Source organism: Protopterus annectens, chromosome 4.part0 (genome assembly GCF_019279795.1).
Source record: "Protopterus annectens isolate FY-2018-M chromosome 4.part0, PAN1.0, whole genome shotgun sequence".
Lineage (NCBI taxonomy): Eukaryota > Metazoa > Chordata > Ceratodontiformes > Protopteridae > Protopterus > Protopterus annectens.
In genome coordinates this window covers 511,949,382-511,969,293 of record NC_056733.1, presented here as the reverse complement: position 1 = coordinate 511,969,293, position 19,912 = coordinate 511,949,382, and the positions used below count along the sequence as shown (strand labels likewise).

General features: G+C 39.6%; 1 protein-coding gene across 2 annotated transcripts in view; it reads right to left on the bottom strand.

Annotated features, from left to right (window-relative positions):
- The window catches only part of HECTD4 (HECT domain E3 ubiquitin protein ligase 4), a 5,422,508-nt gene that overhangs the window by 509,383 nt on the left and 4,893,213 nt on the right, over positions 1 to 19,912 (bottom strand). For both annotated transcript variants that reach the window (XM_044068422.1, XM_044068423.1), the window contains exon 62: positions 7,849 to 8,056. In XM_044068422.1, coding sequence (XP_043924357.1) covers positions 7,849 to 8,056 — 208 coding nt within the window. The remainder of the gene's footprint in view (positions 1 to 7,848; positions 8,057 to 19,912) is intronic.

Below are 19,912 nucleotides of genomic sequence, written 5' to 3'. Positions count from 1 at the left end.
TCATTTTCCTAGTGATAACTAGATGAAAAACGTTCAGAGATAGGTCTAACCAGATATATAGGTATTTAAAATATACTGCATTTTCTAGAAGACTGCCTTGATAGTCAACAATGTAACTTGGGGAAGTTGTTTCTATAAGCTTTTAGTTGGTTCCAAAGAACAAAGTCTTTGTTTTGATGGAGTTAAGTAAAAGTTTTTTGTTACTGATCCATTGTATGAGGGCCAGAAAGTCTGTTTGAAGTTCTTTTTACAGTAATGTGAGTGACTAATTTCAGCAGTAGCTACCCATGTCATCAGATTAAAGTAGCTGTCACAGGTGATGAAAGTTCAAGGGGTAGTTTATTGATAAAGATGGAAATCAACAGGGGGACCAAGACTGAACCTTGAGCGATACCTTTTTTGATTATGGAGGACGGGGAACACAGAAAGAGGCATGGGAAAAGTATATATAAATATGGATCTATCTAATTCCAAAAATCAGTCTTATTCTCCTTTATCTAAGGTACATATGGACCTACCACTCTGAAATCCAAGTTTAGCTTTGCTTTAATATGCTTTACTACTTTCCACTTTTTATGTGCCATACTTACTATTACACCTGAATTGTCTGCCTCACACAGGAGCAAGATAAAGAAAGTAATCATGAACAGTTTGCTAGTCTATCACAGAATGCATGCATACACCTATGGTCAATTTAAAGCTTTTTTCCAATTCACCTATGTCATGTTTTTGGAATGTTAATCAAAAAAGCTAGATATGCTTTACTTTTCATATTTCTGCTTCTTTCGGCATTTAAACAGTTATTAAATAATACCAACTTTCACCACACAACAAATAATCATCTATGTATGTTTCCATATTAAGCTCTTTGTTAATTAAACAATAAACATTTAATAATATTTCACTATGGATAGAGGCGGGTGAGTGAAATTTGAGACTGTGTGGCATTCTGGAAGGTGAAGAAAGGATGGACTTGATGAAATATGAGTGTAATCATCAAAGGAAATAAAACACAACTGAGTTTTGCAACCATTTACATCATGTCAGTACCCTCAATTAGATAGTATCAGACCAGCCTGTGATGAATTTCTGAACATACATCCAATCATCCAGTTCTAGTATGAAAGATGATGCATCATATGGCTACATTTGCAGCATCAGTCAATTCCAGAGGTGAGGATGGCCCTGCTTAATGATCCTATCTTACCACCATGCTTTATTTATTTGCAGGTATTTGTGGGATTATTTGATTTATGGAGATAAAAGACATCCAGAACCACTGTGACACTAATGGCATGGAAGAAAACATACAGATTTCCCTTAAAGTCTATAAGATACCGAATAAAAAAGACAGTGCTTCTAGTCTTTTTTGGGAGCTTAGGTTTTTTTAAACTTTTTTTAAACAAATGATATTTTCACAGTTAAGAACCTCTGGGTTTTTCTAGTTGTTTGATATGTTTAGTGAGGTGCATCTGAACTGGGGGCACTGCATTCAAGAATTGGCCTAATCAATGCTAGATATAAGGGGACATTGACTTTTTGCATCTAGACAATATTCCTTCAGCAATCAGATGCACTAAGTAGGAGGGCTTTCCAACTACTGTTGTTACATAATGATCAAAGGAGAAGGAGTTATCAACTCACACTTTGAAATCTTCAACCACATTAATCTGAAGTGTGATGTTCTCTATGTTGTGTGCTGGGGTAGTGGGTGTTTACCAAATGTGACAATATTGCATATTTTAGCAATTAATTTAAGGCCATTTCTAGTATACCACATATTTACATGTGTGAGTTTGTGGTGAAGGGCTTTGGTGAATGGGTTTGTGAACGATTACTTGGGAATATCCCTTGTGAAATATCTACCACTGTTAGACTCTGAAGTCAAATATCTGAAACCCAGAAAAATACTGACAGAATGTTCAATTTGTTATGAAACACAGCAGGTACTGTAGAAGTTGTAGCAACAAGGCAGAAAAATGTATGTACACACACTGATGTGCTGAGACAAAAGACACTACTGGAGAAACAAAGGATGAATGGGCTGAAAAATCTGACTATATATATGCAGCCAATCTGCAAGGGGAAGATGGTTCGACTGAATGGAAAGTTCAAAGTGGTGGTGAACTGGGGCACAATAATGATGTTCTTAAAACACAACTTATTAAAAAATTAAATCCAGCAAACAGATTTGAGGATAAAGTTGACTATGTACCGGGTAAGTAACTGTTCTCAAAATCACTGATGCTAGCTTATCACCTATTACCTTATGCTGTAAATGCTATGCTGAATTTATATTGTGAAAATAATGGAGTTTTGCTATGCTAATTACAATTTATGCATTTTTAAACTGCTAACTATAATAGCTTTTGGGACTTCCAAAACAGCTGCACACTTAACAGCTTAATATCAGCTCTCCCAGTGAGAAAACAGAAAGTGAGAAAAAAGAGTGCCACTGAAACTCTTTTAGGGAGATAAAACTCAAGTTACTGATTACTAAGTACACTGCTTGAATGTTAGCAAAGGAGAAATTTGGAAAACACGAAAGAAAATCAACCAGAAAAGGTAAACAGAAAATACCATCTGGGAAGGATTCTGTAGCTGTTCAGTAAAAACACTTCAAGCTTTGTCTTTGGTTCAGGAGCTGCAATTGACCCCAAAAGTTGTAGAACTAGTCTGGCAGGTGGATTTCGACGTAACAGAAGCTGTAGGGCCTGGTTGTGTAATGTAGATAACCAAAGGCCTCCAGAAACATTGATTCCTCCCTAAGAGGGGACTTGAAAGACAAACCTCCTTTCTGTCTCAGAAGTTCAAGAATCTTCCCAAAAGAGATATCTTAAAGTGTTGGTCTGCAGGAACTTGGTCTTTCATCGAAATCAAACTCTTTGGTCAAATACTCCCAAGGGGTCTAGCCTCCATAGGAGATGTTCTGGAGAGGACTTGAAAGACTGAGGGATGTCCTGAATGAGGACTGTCTCAAGGCTAGCATGAAACGTCTGTCCTGAGGGAACAAAATGTGCAGGATCAAGATCCCAGGGCTGCCAACTGTGGAGCATGTGAACAAAGAGGAATAAAGATGTCTGGACTCCAATATTACAGACAGAGCTCCCTCGACTGCCTTGAAAGCAAAAGCTGAGGGGGAACTCAAAATCACCCTGGATGGAGCTGAATCTGCTACATCCGGGTGATTAGGGGAACAGACCCTGCTCAGAGACCAACGTCAGGGACAACGAGCAAGGCTCTGGGTGAGAGGGAGGCTTCAACATTTTCACAGTTGAACCATTATCCCTAGTCTCAGCAGCAAAGTTTCAACTCCGAGATCCATTCGGCTCCAATGACATTGGAGTCAATGGGATCAGAGAAGGAGCCAATGTTGAAGATGACCACATCTTCAGATCTGACTTGAACAATCCAATTGCACACCTTGAATCCAGAATCCATGAAGCCAGTGGTCAGATCAGAGTAGGAGTAGCCATCGGTAAGATAGAGGTGGCAAAGCTCATGAGTCTGATGGGAGCCAGAGCCGAGAGAACTCTTAGCTAAATTTGGATCCTGAGGAATTACATCACCGTTCTATCCACATCTGCTTCTGGTAGATCTTGGGGATGAAAAAGTGGAAGGTGCTCTGCAATGGCCTTTCTTGAAGAAAAGGAGAGTGGTGTTTCAGGGAGACAGGTCCTGGTGAAAAACATGGTTCTGGTAGAGGGCGAGTCCTGGAACATAATGAAATTGAAAGTCAGAGTTTAAGATGTTAAGGAAGGAGGACAGTGATCAGGGGATCATTTCCTTCCCTCTTTGTTCTTTTTTTTTTGGGGGGGGAGCCATCACTCTTGTCCGCCCCTGTGTTTCTATGAGGATTTCTTCCCAGACAGGGAAGCTTCAAAGACAGCCTGACAAGCCTGGTCTGCCAGGCCATGGAACATATCACCATGGAACTTATAAACAAAGACATTAGTAATCTCTAAACTCTGGACCCCACACAGTTCAGGTTTGTAAAAGGCAGATAATGTCTCCTAAACTTGACAGACTTTTTTGAAGCAGTCACCAAAGCCATAGATGAGGGTAAGGTGACTCATACAGCCTATCTAGATCTTGTCAAGGCTTTCAACACCATCCCCTACTCTGGAATTATAGATAAACTCACTAAACTAGGTATAAATCCCTATATGTCACAAGATGGGCTGCCAACTGGCTTACTGACAGAAACCACACTGTGAAAGTAGCAGACTCCAAATCTAACTTCAGACCAGTGACAAGTGGAGTACCACAGGGTTCAGTCCTGGGTCCTCTCCTGTTTGGTATCTACTTCTCTGAAGTACAGGCTAACACAGAAGGTCTTTTGCTGACAAAGTTTGCAGATGACTGCAAATTAGGAGCCATAATCGAAACTCCTAACAATGTGGACATACTACAAAAGGGCCTCACTGAGACAGATGCCTGGTGTCAAAGCCATGGCCTGAAGCTCAATGCCAAAAGGTGTAACGTCATCCCCTTTGGTAAAAAGTCTCTACCCATGAACTACCACATAAGTGGTAGTCTACTTAATGCCGAAAGTGTGATAACAGACCTTGGGACACAGGTGGACAGTAGTCTCTCCTTTGATAATCACATCGCCACAGTGGTCAGGAAATCCTTCTACATGGCTCACCACATCACAAAAGGTTTCTCATACAGAAAAAAAGAGGTCGTTGTTCCCCTCTACTCATCACTCATTAGACCCATTATAGAGTACAATGCCCCTTTTGGTATGTACCTCACAAGACATCTACAACAACTGGAAAGGCCACAGAAATACCTCACAAAAAGGATTACTGGCCTCAAAAAGATGCCCTACGTAGACTGTCTCAAAAAACTCCAGCTTTACTCTGTCGCATATCACCTACTCAGAGGTGATCTCTGCCTAACATACAAAGCTATGTCAAACCCAGAGCTGTTGGACATGCTCCACTTAAAGAAATCCCAATCCCTCCGAGCTACATGCTCTAGGGACCTAAACATTGTTACCACAATAAACAGAACATGCTGGAGGGATAGATTCCTGTCCCAGAGACTTCCCATACTCTGGAACAGACTACCTATCTATGTCAAACAGAGCTCCTCATTAGCACTCTTCAAGAAAAATTTTGATTGGATGGGAAATAGGAAATTCACCCCAGGGATCACTTCTGTGGCTCTGCTCGACAGGGGCACAGGAAAATAATTTTCTTGGGTGGCGAAAGTCAGGGTACCTTTTTGGCTAGGCTTATATAGGCTCTAGGGCTAATAGCCTAGTACCTACCTATGAACCTATAAAAGCCTCACACTTCTTAAAGCCAACTGGTTTTATCTGACATTACTCCAAATTTACAGAACAACCTGAAAAAGACAAAGTTCACAAAACCCTACCAACAATGGGATAATTTCAAAATACTATATGGCTATAAAGAGACAAAGAGATATCAACAATGGCAACAAGATTACTAGTAAAGGGAAAGAAACAATGGAACAAACACTGAAGGCACGATCAGGGAAGACAAAACAATAAGTGTGTGTTTTTTTTTTGGTAAAGGGAGGAAAACGAATAGAGTCTCAAAACTAACAACGATAAAAATACTAATTATAATAATAATTATAACAACACAATTAAGAGGGTACCAAAAAGATATCACCAAGAAAAGCTTAGTTTGAGGTGAGCCTGAGCAAACAAATCATGTCTGTAGTCAACAAGCAGCAAATTAGATTTAAGGCAATGTTATGGACAGGAGGGGATAATGGGTAAGGCGAGAAGCCTGATCTACTGATCCTAAAGTCTGGAAAAGGAGCAGAGGTCGGATTCAAAACCCATCAGTTGAAGAATGGATGGAGAAGACAACATCAGATCTACAATTTCCAGAGTGAAAGTAGAATGTGTATGTCAGTTCCCATCTCATAGGTCAAGCTAAACCTAGAAAAGAAGGTCTTCTGTTTTGGCAGATTAAAATCATTCTTAGAAGCACATTACAGCACAGTGCTACGTACAGAGATATCCATGACCTTGTGCATGCCACTTCTGACTCGAGAAATATATAATTTCAAACCTGATATGTAGCCCATTGCTTTTTTATTCAGCCCATGCAATACTAAGAAAAAATTTCATTTTAATATCTGTGAACTGCTTTAAGTTCAGAAATTATTAGAAGTATCTTTACAGGACATTTTGCCTGTAGATATATATGTGATATATTGCTATTATGTTTATGCTGTGAAAATCATGTTAACAATTGCTACCCACTTGTAATGACTGAATGAATGCCAATATATACTACTTCAGTAAACTTCTTCAGCTATCTGAAATGCAGCTTAATTTCTGCCAATACCTTGAAAATGAAAATGTATTTTTCAAACACAACTAAACTCCTAACAGAACAACAAAGACCAAGAAAGAGCAATCATAACATGGGAAACTGTTTACAAGCAGGTCAAAATCAAAGGTGAAGGAAAAGAAATTACACCATGTGGATAGTCCTCAACTTTTATAGACATGCTTCACAGAACAGCCCATCTCTGTTGGAGGCAAACCTAATGAAAAATGGTGAAGAGCAGCTCTGCCAAAATAACACCTAGTAAATATGTATTCACTTCTCAAGGACCTAATCATAAGTTCAAATGTTCAGATTGTGTTAGTGGTATATCAACTGCTGTACGCTTAGCCAAACAATCAGTTCTGCTAAGAAGAAAAAGTCGGTACTTGCGTATTATCGCAACCAAATTTACAACCTTCTCTAATTCATTACTTTTTCACGAAATTACTTTGTTCTTAAGTTAAAAGTAGTGGGTATACTGCTTATTGCTTTTGTATCACAGTTGTGGTGAAACCTGAACAGGACTATGAAGCAGGAGTTTTTTAACCAACTGTCTGCAAGCGGGCAACATTTTTCATCAATCGGGTTTTTGAAAACACAAAGTCTACAACCACTTGGTGTACTAAAATGACCAGAAAAGCAGGGTACCTGCAATCCTGTATGTGTTTCACAAACCGCTAATGCCCCATGCACCTTTCGCTTAAACAAGGCATTTTGATAATGTTTTGCGGTAACTGCTTAAAACAAAGCAAACGTTTAAAGGAGTGGCCCCCTCCCTTAGTCTATACATTGTTTGGGATGCAGCCTTGGCCAAACACGCTCTGAATTTAATGCCAACAATTAATTTGTATTTTTGTTGGATGCTAGCCCTTCAAAAATTAATAATAAAGTCCAATGTGTGTTTTTTCATCAGTCCTACCAGAAATGCAAGCATATAAATCTGCAAGTCATCTGTCTGCAGGGAGTACTTTTACATCACAGCAAATGAGCCATACCTCCTTCCCAGCAGCAAGTTACGTAGTGACTCCAAGTTTTGTTATTTTTCTTCAAAGAATATTTAGTTTTCCTGAAGTAAGGCTATGGAAAAACTGAACAGTTGTTCACTTCATTCTTACTAAATGTAAATGATAATTTTTTTTTTAAAGGAGCGAAACCATTCTGAATTACACGACGTTAGAAATGTGGTTGCAATAATACGTTAAGTACCAAAAAGTCTTGCGTATTAGTCAGTAGCTCAAAGAATGATGTTATGAGATACTGTTAATTTGGGAGATACCGACAGAATACTTTCAGTTTGGATTGTGTTACTTTGCATAATACAGACAGAATATTTTAGTTTGGATTGTGTTGCATGACTGCATCATTTTGAATACCAAAACCTCTACGGTCAGGCAGTTAAGAACACTGTGCAATAAAAATAATCCAAAGTAGTATAAATCAGCTACAACTTACCAGCATTATTCTAATAGAAAACAAAGGTTTCAGAAAAAATACATCAGAAAGGCTACAAATTATAAAATAAACTAACCTTTCATCGATTTCTCAAGAAAATAATCTTCAAGAGCTGGACTTCCCTGAGTGTCAAACAGGCTTTGGTTCACAGTGGAGACTGTAAGAATTTCTTCAGTTGACATTTCCATTAGTTCATCTTCACCATCAAGGCTAGATAATCCAATTAAATCACTGCTATTAAAAAGACTGGCACGAATTTTTTCTATCTTTGTTCTTGATCTTACCTGTGGAAGGACAAAAAAAACAATTAAAACAATACTCAAATTTCCTAGCAGTCAAAGCATTAAGGTTTACATAAAAATTTACCATAACTTACAGATTTTTTTTACCTTTGTTCTTGAGCTCGTCTAAGGAAGGAAAAGAGTTACAAAATTCTCCCTTTTCACAGCAGTCAAAATACTATTTTACAGCTGTGCTCACTCCTGATGTCACAGAACAGTGGATAATGCTAAGAGAATGTTAGACACCAAGCCTTCCTCGTTTTTTTTACAAGTAGATACCAGTTCTCCTCCTCCTTAATTAAGGAGGGAGCTGGGTGGAAATGTGGGCTTAAACTAGCTGAGACATACCCCACATGTGAATAAACATATGCATGCTTCATGTCCTAAATTAAACAAATGGCATACTTTTTTTTAAAGTCCTGATGCATGGTGGCTCATTAGTAAGAACTTGGACCTACAATTTTTGAGTCAGTGATTCTATCCAGACACCAGGTTACTGAGCTCTGCTACTTGAACATACCTCTCTGATCTCTAAATCCAAAAACAGAGAACTCTATAGTTAATCAAGTTTGCAGACGACTGCAAACTGGGTGTTGTACTTAAAAACCTACTTCTGATAAGCAGCAGCTGTGCAGTGACCTTACACATGTAAATAGCTGGTGCTTTGAAAATGGGATAAAACTAAATGTTAAAAAATTCAATATTGTTGCAGTTGGCAGACAAACCCTCCATCCAGCTTACAGTATAGGAAACACTCCACTCTAAATTGAAGATGTTGTGAGACACCTTGGAACACAGGTACATAATTCCCACTCCTTTGACCATCATGCTGCAACAGTGGTCAGGATATCCATCTATCTAGCACAGCTGATGGCAATGGGTATTTCCTCTAGATCCAGAGAAGTCCTTACCGCTCTCTGTATTCTACTATGCTTAGGCATATCACTGAATACCTCTTTGGGATTTATCTTACTAAATACATAAATCTGTTAGAGAGAACCCAGAGGCTCCTGGCCATAACAAAAAGCAGAAACCAAAAGGACCTGAGCTACTAAAAGAGGCCAGAGGCCTTCTTCCTGTATTCAATGCCCTATAAACTCCTTAGGGATGATCTGGGCTTTGGCTTCCAAGCTATTAGGGATCTGACAGTGCAAGACCTCATATTTCTCCACAAACTGAAATGTCTTCGCAAACAATAAAACCAGAGACCTAAACCTGCTTTAACAAATCACAGTGAAGAGACAGATGGGTCATGCAATGAATACTCCATCTCTGAAACAAACATCCTCTCCAGATCAAAACATCCTCTCCAGATCAAGCAATGTGACACACTATCTTCCCTTAAGAAGGAATTAGATAACCTTGTATCTAGAAGCAAAGCTCACTCACAGACACTACAATACCAAACAGGTTGTCAGTACTCACCCGAACGCTCCATCTGTACGGCCCATTTTCACTCTTCTTAACTGATGAGTGTCAGATCCGACCTTGGATCTGACTCGTCCGCTTTTACTACATTCATGGATCCAGCTCTGGAGCTCCTCTCTTTACCCATAATGCGCCACCTGGCAAACCTCAAATCAAGTTGGCTGCACCAATACTAACATATACATGACATCAAATTATATGAAAAGCAAGATAAAGGCATAGAGAAAGGCTGGAGCCCAAACTGGAAACAGTTGGGTTCATAGGTTGGTACTAGGCTATCGGCCCTAGAGCTTATACAAGCCTAGCCAAACAATTCCCCGGATATTTCTTCCCACAATATTTACTTCCCTGGACTCCTGTCTAGCAGGGCAACTGACATAATCCCCTGGACCCCTATCCCCGGGGTGAATTTCCTATCTCCCATCCAATCATCAAGGTTCCTTTTGAAAAGGGCCAAGAGGTGCTCTGCTTGACATGTATGGCAGTCTATGATAGAGTATGGGGAGTCTCTGAGTCAGGAACCTATCCCTCCAGCATGTTTTCTTCATTGTGATGACAAGGTTTAGATCCCAGGAGCGTGTGGCTCTGAGGGATAGGGATTTCTTTAAGTGGAGCATGTCCAACAGCTCAGGGTTTGACATGGCCTTATATGTTACGCAGAGATCGCCTCTGAGTAGACGATATACCACAGAACATAGCTGGAGGTTTTGTTTTAGACGGTCAGCATAGGGTATCTGCTTTAGGCCTGTGATTCTTTTAGTGAGGTATTTCTGTGGCCTTTCCAGCTGTTGCAGATGCCTTGTGAGGTACATACCAAATGGGGCATTGTACTCTATAATGGGTCTAATGAGGGATGAGTACAGTGGGACAATGACCTCCTTTTTTCTGGATGAAAAGTCCTTAGAGATGAGGTGTGCCACATAGAAGGATTTTCTGACTGTTGTGGCAATGCTGTTATCGAAGGTGAGACCACTGTCCACCTGTGCCCCTAAGTCATTCATCACCCTTTCAGTGTTTAGTGTACTGCCACCTATGTGGTAATTCATGGGTACAAAATTTTTCCCAAATGGGATAACTATACATTTCTTGGCATTAAGCTTGATGGCACCAAGCATATATTTCTGTAAGGCCCTTTTGTAGAATATCCACATCATTTGGGGATTCTATAATGGCTCCCAGTTTGCAGTCATCTGTGAACTTTGTTAGCCAGAAGCCCTTAGTGTTGACCTGTACTTCAGAGAAGTAGATGCCAAACAGGAGTGGTTCCAGGACTGAATCCTGAGGTACTCCACTTGTCACTTGTCTGGAGATGAGTGAGTGAAAGCGCTTAACTTATCAACGGTCCTGTTGTTGGATTTTACTGTCTCTTTTCTGGTGTTATTTTGTTTTACTTAGTTTGAGTTTATTTCTTGGCGTTTTTGTGTTCTGCACCATGATTGGGAGCGAATCGACACAGGACAGTAATTTAAACCTGACTATACACTCCACTCCTGGAGATTCAGGTGGAGTTTCAGATCAGCTTACTTCCATTATCACAGGGGCCATCCGTGAAGGTTTTTCGAGGCTTTCGGGCCTTTCTAGTCACCATGGTGATTGTAATCAAGGCTGTGGAAGGCGTGAAGTGGGCGTAGTTGTTTCTGATGTGCACGCTCAGACTAGTGGAATACGGTCATTTTCCAGTTCTGGAGGTAATGGTGGTTCTTCGACTGTTTCAAATCTAAAGAGTGAAGACCTCGTCAGCAACCTTTTTTCAACAAGTTCCAGTCCTTTTTCTGATGTTAAGGACAGCGTTGTTTCTGCTCAAGTAAGTGGCACAGCAGGAAATAATGATGACCAAGACTTAGAGTCTTGTGAAAACATTTTTAAACTAGAAAAAATAGTGATTAAAATAGCATCGCTGCAATTAGAGATTTTGGACTTTCAAGAAAATATTAGACGTGGCTGTGCACCACAAGGTTTAAGGGTTTTTAGGTTTCCTAATTGTGTTACCTATGGCGATACTTTTTACAAAGAATTGGTTGAATTGTTTAATAACACCGGTGTTTCGCTTATGAAGGCCTTGGTTGTGCAGTATAAGAAGGACATTATTTCTAGGAAACGCGAACTAGAGACACTTGACAAGAATATTAAATTGTCGTGTTTTCCTTCTTTTTGCACTTTATATTCTGGCATCACTGCCAGGGTTGATAGGCCCAGGGCTTCTGTTATTGTTAGGAAACGTGGTAAACTTACAAGGGATTTGCTTTCTTATTCTAATGGCTCAGCATATCCCCTCAACTTTAACAACTTGAGCAGAGGCAAAAAACATTTTTTTACCGCAATATCCAGAGAAGTTGGCAATAATAGTGCCAATAACAACAGTAAAGCACATAATGGGTCGGACAATGCAGGCAATTCTGGTTCAAATGATAATAATAACATTAATGACCAAGTTAATCAAGATTCTAATGACACTTTGGGTGTTGTCAATGTAACAGGTCCTTTTTTAATGGACTCCTCAGGCAACAAAAAGACTCCAAAGTGTTCACAACAAGCATAGAACACGAACAGGGGAAAGGGGAAAGGTCGGAAAAAGAACTAACTTTTGACATTGAGATTTTGAATCTCACTGGTGATGACCTTAGCAATGATGTTGTTTCTGTGTTAAAATGTGGCTTTTCTTTTATTCCTTCAAATACTGTTAACATTCCAAGATTGATTGTTGACTTTAGGTTGTATCTAAGGAAACTGAATTTGAAGTTTATTTTTGATAACATTCCAGAAGTTAGGAATGATTTAACAACTTTTAAGAAGAAAAGTACCTATAAACCTGCTTTGAACTCTACTATTCATGTTTTTGGCACATTATGTGAAAAACAGTTTAGAACATTGAGAGCAGGGCCGTATGTTTCTAACCTGTCAGAAGGAGAAAGAATGGCTCTTAGTGATCTGAGTAACAACAGTGAGGTAAGAGTCATGAAAGCTGATAAGGGGGAGGGTTTGTTAGTTGTTACGAAAACAACAGTATACGAGCAAGCTATGTTTTCCTTATTAAATGACGAAACGTTACAAAGTAGTAAGCAGTGATTTTATTCTCAAATGCTTTCAAAGGTTAGACACAACGTTATTTGATCTATTTTGTGAGGTCAGCATAGAGTTCGACACCTATAGATTCTTACAGGTTGAACATCCTACGATGGCGGTACACAAGGACCGTCTCAATCCTCCTTTCAGGCCTATAGTGTCTGCGGCTTATTCCAAAACTGAGCCTATTTCCATTTGGTTGGATAGTTTATTAAATCCTGTGGTCCAAATGTTATCTACGTGACTCTTGGCATTTGTTAGACCTTTTGAATAAGTTTGAAGTTTCTGGTGATTTTTCCTTTGCTAGCCTTGATGTTACTTCACTGTACACTAGCACTGATCAGGAGGTTGGTTTAGAATATTTGAGGGAATATTTGACACAATACACAGCTCTTGGAAACAACACTGTTAATACTGTTTGTACCCTTATGGAGCTAGTTCTAACCAACAATTTTTTCAAATTTGGCGATTGTTTTTTTCAGCAGACATCAGTTGTTGCAATGGGGTCAAGAGTTGCTCCATCTTTTGCTAATATTGTAGTGGCCCTTTGGGAATTAAGATATCTCTATATTTTGCCTTATTCAGACAATATTTTGTTTTATAGGCGATGCATAGATGATTTAATTTTTCTTTGGAAGGGGGATTATGGTAGTTTTCTAACTTTTGTTGAACATCTGAACCTTAGTACCACTTTCCTTAAGTTTACGGTTGGAGGTTTTGTTAGGTCTATAGATTTTTTAGATGTACATTTAACCTTTGACACTGTTTCTCAAAATTTCAAGAGTCAGATATTTAGGAAGACCACTTTTGTTAATCAATATCTGCATAGGGATAGTCTACATCCTGTCCACATGAAAGGTGGAGTAGTCAAAGGTCAATGTATACGTCTCAGCAGGTTGACAAGTGAATACTCTGTTTTTTTACATTAGGTGGACAAACTGACACAGTTTTTTCTTCAAAGAGGTTATGACTTAGTTTGGCTTAAAAAGACAATTCAGGAAGTTTGGTGCTTAGGGACACCTCAGCCTGTCCTATTTTGAGAATTAGGGACACTTTTAGGGGAGTGTCTTTCAGTGCTCATTGTAAAGATTCTTCCAAATTTTCTTTGGTTTTTCCTATTCCCATATGTAATGAGATGGTCTATACTAAGAGAATTTATTAGACCACTGGAAAGTTATGATGGGAAATACTGAACTAGAGAAGATATTGGGAGATAGACCATACTTTTCTTACAAAAAGACTACCAGTATTAAGACCAGTTTGGAGAACAACAACAAATGAATGGCTTCAAATACAACATCTAACATTGCAAGTAGTTTTTCTTGTGGACGATGCAAACAGTTTATATTTATGAGCAATGTGTCCAGTATTGAATTTAAACACACAGGGAGGAGGTTCTGGTCTAAGGATCATTACATCTGTAACACAACTAATGTTGTTTATTGTGCTACGTGTGACACATGTGATAAGCTCTCAACAAAATAATTTATGAGCACTGTTTATCAGAAAAAAGGATGGAACTAATGCTTTGGCTGTGCATGCCACAGAGTGCCCACTTTTTAAGAAGTTTTCTTTTTTTGTATTAGAAAGGGTGAACTTTGATTTGTTTGCAGGTGATTACAAGACTTACTTGGAGTGTAGAGAAAGTTTATGGCAAATTGTTTTGGTTGCTGATGAAACCCCTGGCCTTAATGGTACTATCAGTATCAAATGTTTTTTAACATTTGCCAGGAATAGGTAGTTTATTGTGAATTGTTTTTTGTATTATATGCATTACTATACATATATTTTTATTATACATATATATATATATATATATATATATATATATATATATATATATATATATACACACATTTCTTTGTATATACATATTTAAATGTATTTATAAGAAGATTTTTATTAATGTATTTATTACTTTCTAAGTTGTACATGTATATAGAGTTATATTATCATTAATACTGATTATTTTATTTAAAAACAATGGATTTCCTTTAAGAATGTCATGCGATTTAATTGGTTACTGTTTAGAAAGGGACTGAATGAGTAAGGTATTTGTTCTAAAGAAGCTCATAACTACAGAATGCCTTGTGGTTGTCTTTGGAATCTTTGGCAATTTTATTTTCATAACTAGCTTTGGAGGATTTTATGAGGGATCTCAGCTTCTTACTGAAGCTGGTAAGGGAGTTTTTTGCATCCTGGGATTTTCCTCTTTTGTGCAACACTTTCTTCCTTCTGTTGTATAGTTTGTTTATGGCAGGGGACCACAATATTGGCTTCCTTTTTTTGGAGAAGAGCATGTTGGTTCTATTTGGGATGGCACGATTCACGTACGAGTGGATGTGCTCGTACAGTGCCTTTGTGTAGGATTCAGCAGTTGAACTTTCAGTTCCGTCTTCATGGGTGCCATGAAGTTTGTCACTTCTGACTTAAGTAGCATGAAGTTGGCTTTGGAGAAGTTTTTTACGGAGGTTTCCTTACTGGGGGGTGGGGGTGGGATGTGGATGTCAAGGTGATTTGCTTAGGGTCAGACCTGACCAATGAGGGGGCGACTACTGGTGTGGAGCATCTCTCACCCATGTTGGTAATGACCAGGTCTAGGATATTGGAGCCCCTGGTGGGACAATGGATTAGTTGATCTAGGGCGTTGGAATTTATGAATTCCAAGAACCATTGGGAAAAGGTGTTGGTACCCAAGTAGTTTTCCCATTTAATGGCAGGGTAGTTGAAATCACCCAGTATTAGGGTGTTTGGTTGTATCTTAATATTTTCCAGTATGTTTAGAAAGATGTAGTGAGAATCTTGGGGCATGGTAGCGGATCTGTAGCAAGCTACAATTTGGATTGTAGTCTTACCTAGTGTTAGTTGCACCGGAAGAATTTCAGATGCATTGTTGGGCAACTAGCCTGGAGTTGTGAATATCCTTGGTGAATATGGACACTCCTCCACCTTTAGTGTTTCGGTCTTGGTTTGGTGGCCGAAAAGTGTGGTAAGAGTTGTAGCCTGGTACTGCAGAGGTGCTCTCTGGAGTCTTAAAAGGACATCCCTTAGGTCTCACTAGGAAGAAAGGGGGTTGTAGGGCGAGGAGTTAAGGAAGAATGAAAATGGAAGACAGAGATGAAGTATTATGGTGAGTACATAACATTTGTATTTGAAGTTGTCATTTTCACATTTCACATGGAAGGATATTCTGGAGCACAGCGGAACCAAAATGCTGCCCAATTTCTGGATAGTATGTCTAACTTGTAATTAGCATTAAAGGTATAAGCATTGGACCAAATTGCAGCTACACAAATATCATCTATGGATGCTCTTGATCAAAACGCCCCTCATGGAATGTACTTTGGGGGGGGGGGTCTTAGGTAAATATAAACCTCTTTCTTTATAAACAAAAGATACACAATCAGTCAAGCTATTTAGCCAGGGTCATTTTAGACACTGCATTACCCAATTTGTTCTTGGAGAATGACACAAATAACTTGTCAGTTTCCCTGAAATTTCGGGTTCTGTGCAGATAAAGTCAAAGCCGCTGGTGTACGTCCAGAAGATGCAGCATTCTCAGAAAGAACACAGGTAAATTGATGGCCTGATTTATGTTGGATTCAGAAGCCACTTTAGGTATATATATAAAAAAAAAAGATGGGTTCATGATGCACTGAAGGAAGACCCTGTATAACTTCAAAGAAGCCAAAGAGGAATGATTCTCACCTGAGTGAAAATTAGAAATGGTCACTGTTTGAACTTTAATAGGAGAATAACTCTCCCCATTGTTAACATTATATGCCAAACCAGTAATAAAAGTGAGCAATGGAAACTGGAAATGTATCAAGTTAAAATAATAAAAAACAACCAGCACACTCATACTCGAGCACAGGATAGTTTAATGTTAAAATAAAAATGTAAACGGTTTAGCACTTTCGTTGTAAGTCCTCTTCAGAACCATTGAATAAAAAATCATTTATAGTCAACTAATAAAAACAGTGGACCCACCACCAAAAGATGCATCGATCAGTTCTAATTTAATGATTAGAAAAAAACGGTCAAAATTGCACAAGTTTATGCCAGTAAAGAATGTTTTAACACCGTTACCACCAATAAAAAGATACACCAATCAAATATGAAAAAGTAAATGCAACAACCAATAAGGTCTCACAAAACTTTTTCCAATCAGGAAACCTTTGGTTCATCTTTATACCGCTGTAACGTTAAAAGTGAACAGAATGGCCAATCAGATTTAATAAAATAAAATCCAGTCAAAAACGCTGCGATTCTGTCAAAACCAATGGGAAAATATACCAATCAGGGCCACTGAAGCGACTACTGCAACCAATCAAGTCCCCAGCAGGAAATTCTAATCACGGAAGCTGAAATTATTTTCTTGCGAAAATATTTGTCTTTATAGGTTCATAGGTTTATACTTGGCTATCTGCCCTAAGGCATTTATAAGCCTATCCCAAAGTTTTGTGGCTTACGCCACTCCTTATATGAAAAAATACTGTGCCCATTAGTTTGTTGTGCCTCTGTCCAGCAGTGACACGGAGATGATTCCCGGGGTAAACCTACGATCTCCCATCCACAGGTCAAGATTTCTCTTGAACAGAGCCAGCGAGGTGCTCTGCCTCACATGGACCGGGATTTTATTCCACAGCATAGGGAGTCTCTGAGTGATAAATCTATCCCTCCAGCACGTCCTATTTATATCTGTGCTAAGGTTTAAGTTGCTTGCTCTAGTGGTTTTGGTGGATTTGGATTTTTTGAGGTGGAGCATGTCCATTAATTCCGGGTTGGACATGGCCTTGTATGTCAGGCACATGTCACCTCTGAGCAGACGGTATGTGACTGAATAGAGCTGGAGTTTCTTCAATCTGGCAGCATATGACAGATTTTGGAGTCCCTTTATCCTTTTGGTGAGGAACGTTTGGGGTCTCTCCAATTGCTGCAGATGTCGGGTGAGATACATCCCGAATGGGGCATTGTACTCGATCATTGGTCTGATAAGTGAAGAGTACAGGGGAACAATGACCTCACTGATCTGGATGTGAATCCCTTCATGATCAGATGGGCAATGTAGAAGGTCTTTCTAACCACTTTAGCAACGTGTGTGTCAAAAGAAAGGCCACTGTCAACCTGGGTCCCCAGGTCCCTGATAACCTCTTCTGTGCTTAGTGGATTGCCATCTATATGGTAGCTTGGGGTTACCTTGTTTTTCCCGAAGGGTATGACTATACATTTTTTGGCGTTTAACTTCAGGCCATGGCTCTGGCACCAGCTATCTGTTTCCGTGAGTCGCTTCTGAAGGATATCCGTGTCCAATGCTCTTTCCACTATGGCGCCCAGTTTGCAGTCGTCTGCAAACTTTGTCAGCCAAAGACCTCCCATGTTGGCCTGTACTTCTGAGAAGTAGATGCCGAACAATAGGGGGCCAAGGACCGAGCCCTGTGGGACACCACTTGTGACCGGCTTTATCCCACTGTTAGCGGAAAGTGAAAGTTAAGTGCCCCCCCCCCCCAAGAAGTGTCCCAATCAAATTGTTTAAATCAATTGAGAATGAGACATTAATGGTTGTTGTGTTTACTTTTTCGCATATGATTGGTGTATCTTTTTACTGGTGGTGATGGTGTTAAACCATTCTTCATTAATACAGACTTGTGCAACTTTGATTGGTTTTCATTAAATTAGACCTGATTGGTATTATCTTTTGCAGGTGGGTATGCTTTGTTTTTATTAGATGAATATAAATAATTTTTTATTCAATGGTTCTGAAGAGGTCTTAGGACGAAAGTGGTAAACTGTTTACATTTTCATCTTAACATTAAACGACCCTGTGCTTGAGTACGAGTGTGCTGGTCATTTTTTTGTTAAAATAAGAAGCCAGAAAATCAAGAATCACTGAAACTGAGGTGGAGAAAGTGTCCAGATCTCCTCTGAAGTGCCCAAACTGAAAATCTTTTCAATTTTCTTTTGTAAACTGTCCTAGTAGAAAGTTTCTGAGAGGATAAAAGAATACGTCAGACTGGGGAGGAAAGCCTGGACTGTCTTGCACCACTGGAACTGGAGATGCGTTCAACTTGATGTCCGGAGTTGATGTCCGAGTGTTTCATCCCTGCCGGGTGAAACAGAAGGTTTGGACTTGGGTCCAGTATCCAAGGTGGATACAGAAGATGAAGCCAAAAAGGTGCAAAGAGGATGACTGTGCTCTTCGACCAGGTTCCTTTCTCTAGAAATTTGTGGATGACAGGTAAGAGAGGGTAAGTATAAAGGAGACCAGAGGGCCAATCATGAACTACAGCATCCCTCAGTGACTCCTCCTGTGTATGGACCAGGGCAAAGAATCTGCTGCACTTTTTGAGGGAAGAAGCAAAAGACTGCAGCATTGCTGGGCCCATCAACGGAAGGTCCTTTCTGCCACTCTTTGATTGTGAAACCACTTGTGAGACATCAAAATGGACCTGCCCAGTTTGCCTGCAAGCACAGTGGTTTTCCTCATTATATGCACTGCCATAATACAACAGCCAGAAGACATCACCCATTGCCACACTCTCATTGCTCAAGAAACAATGGGTATGATATAGTTCACCCTGCTTGCTGATGTAACAGACTACTGACATGCCTGTCTGTATCGCAATCATCCCTGAGGGAAGAACATCTTGAAAAGCCTGTAAAACTAGTAGGACTGCTCTCATTTCCATGACACTGATGTGCAAACTAGCCTCTTCCATGGCCTGTGTACACCTTGGACCATCCTTCCCAAGAAATGCCCCCCTCCCACTCAATTTGGAAGGCATCCATGGTGACTATGGCTAATGGCTGTAGGAGAATGGGATGGCCTAGACAAATATTTTCTGAATTAATCTGCCAAAGAAAATATTTCTTGCAAACTTTTAAGATCTTAACTGGACTACTCAAGGGATGATGAATAAAAGACCAGTGCATTGAAAGAGTCTCCTGCAGGACCTGCATAAAAAATATGGCTAGCAGAACTAGAGTTACTGCTGCTGCCATCAATCCTAAGATACACTACACTAGCCTTGCTGGAAGAGAAGAGCGGGAGATCACTTCTGTGGCCTGTAGTCAGAGTACACACACATGCTAGAGGTAGCAAAGCTATCTGGTTGATCATGTCTAGACAAACACCTATGAACTCCAGAGTCTGCGTAGGTGTAAGATATGATTTGGTGTAGTTGACCATGATGTCCAGGTGAAGACAAATGCAGCAAGTAATCCTTTGCTTATATAAGTAGATGTCTGGATGGGGCAGTCAGGAGCCAGGTACCAAGGCATGGAAACAGACGGAATCCCAGCAATCTCAGGTGAGGCACTACCACTGCCATGCACTGGTCAACACATTGGGAGGCTATGGTGAGGCCA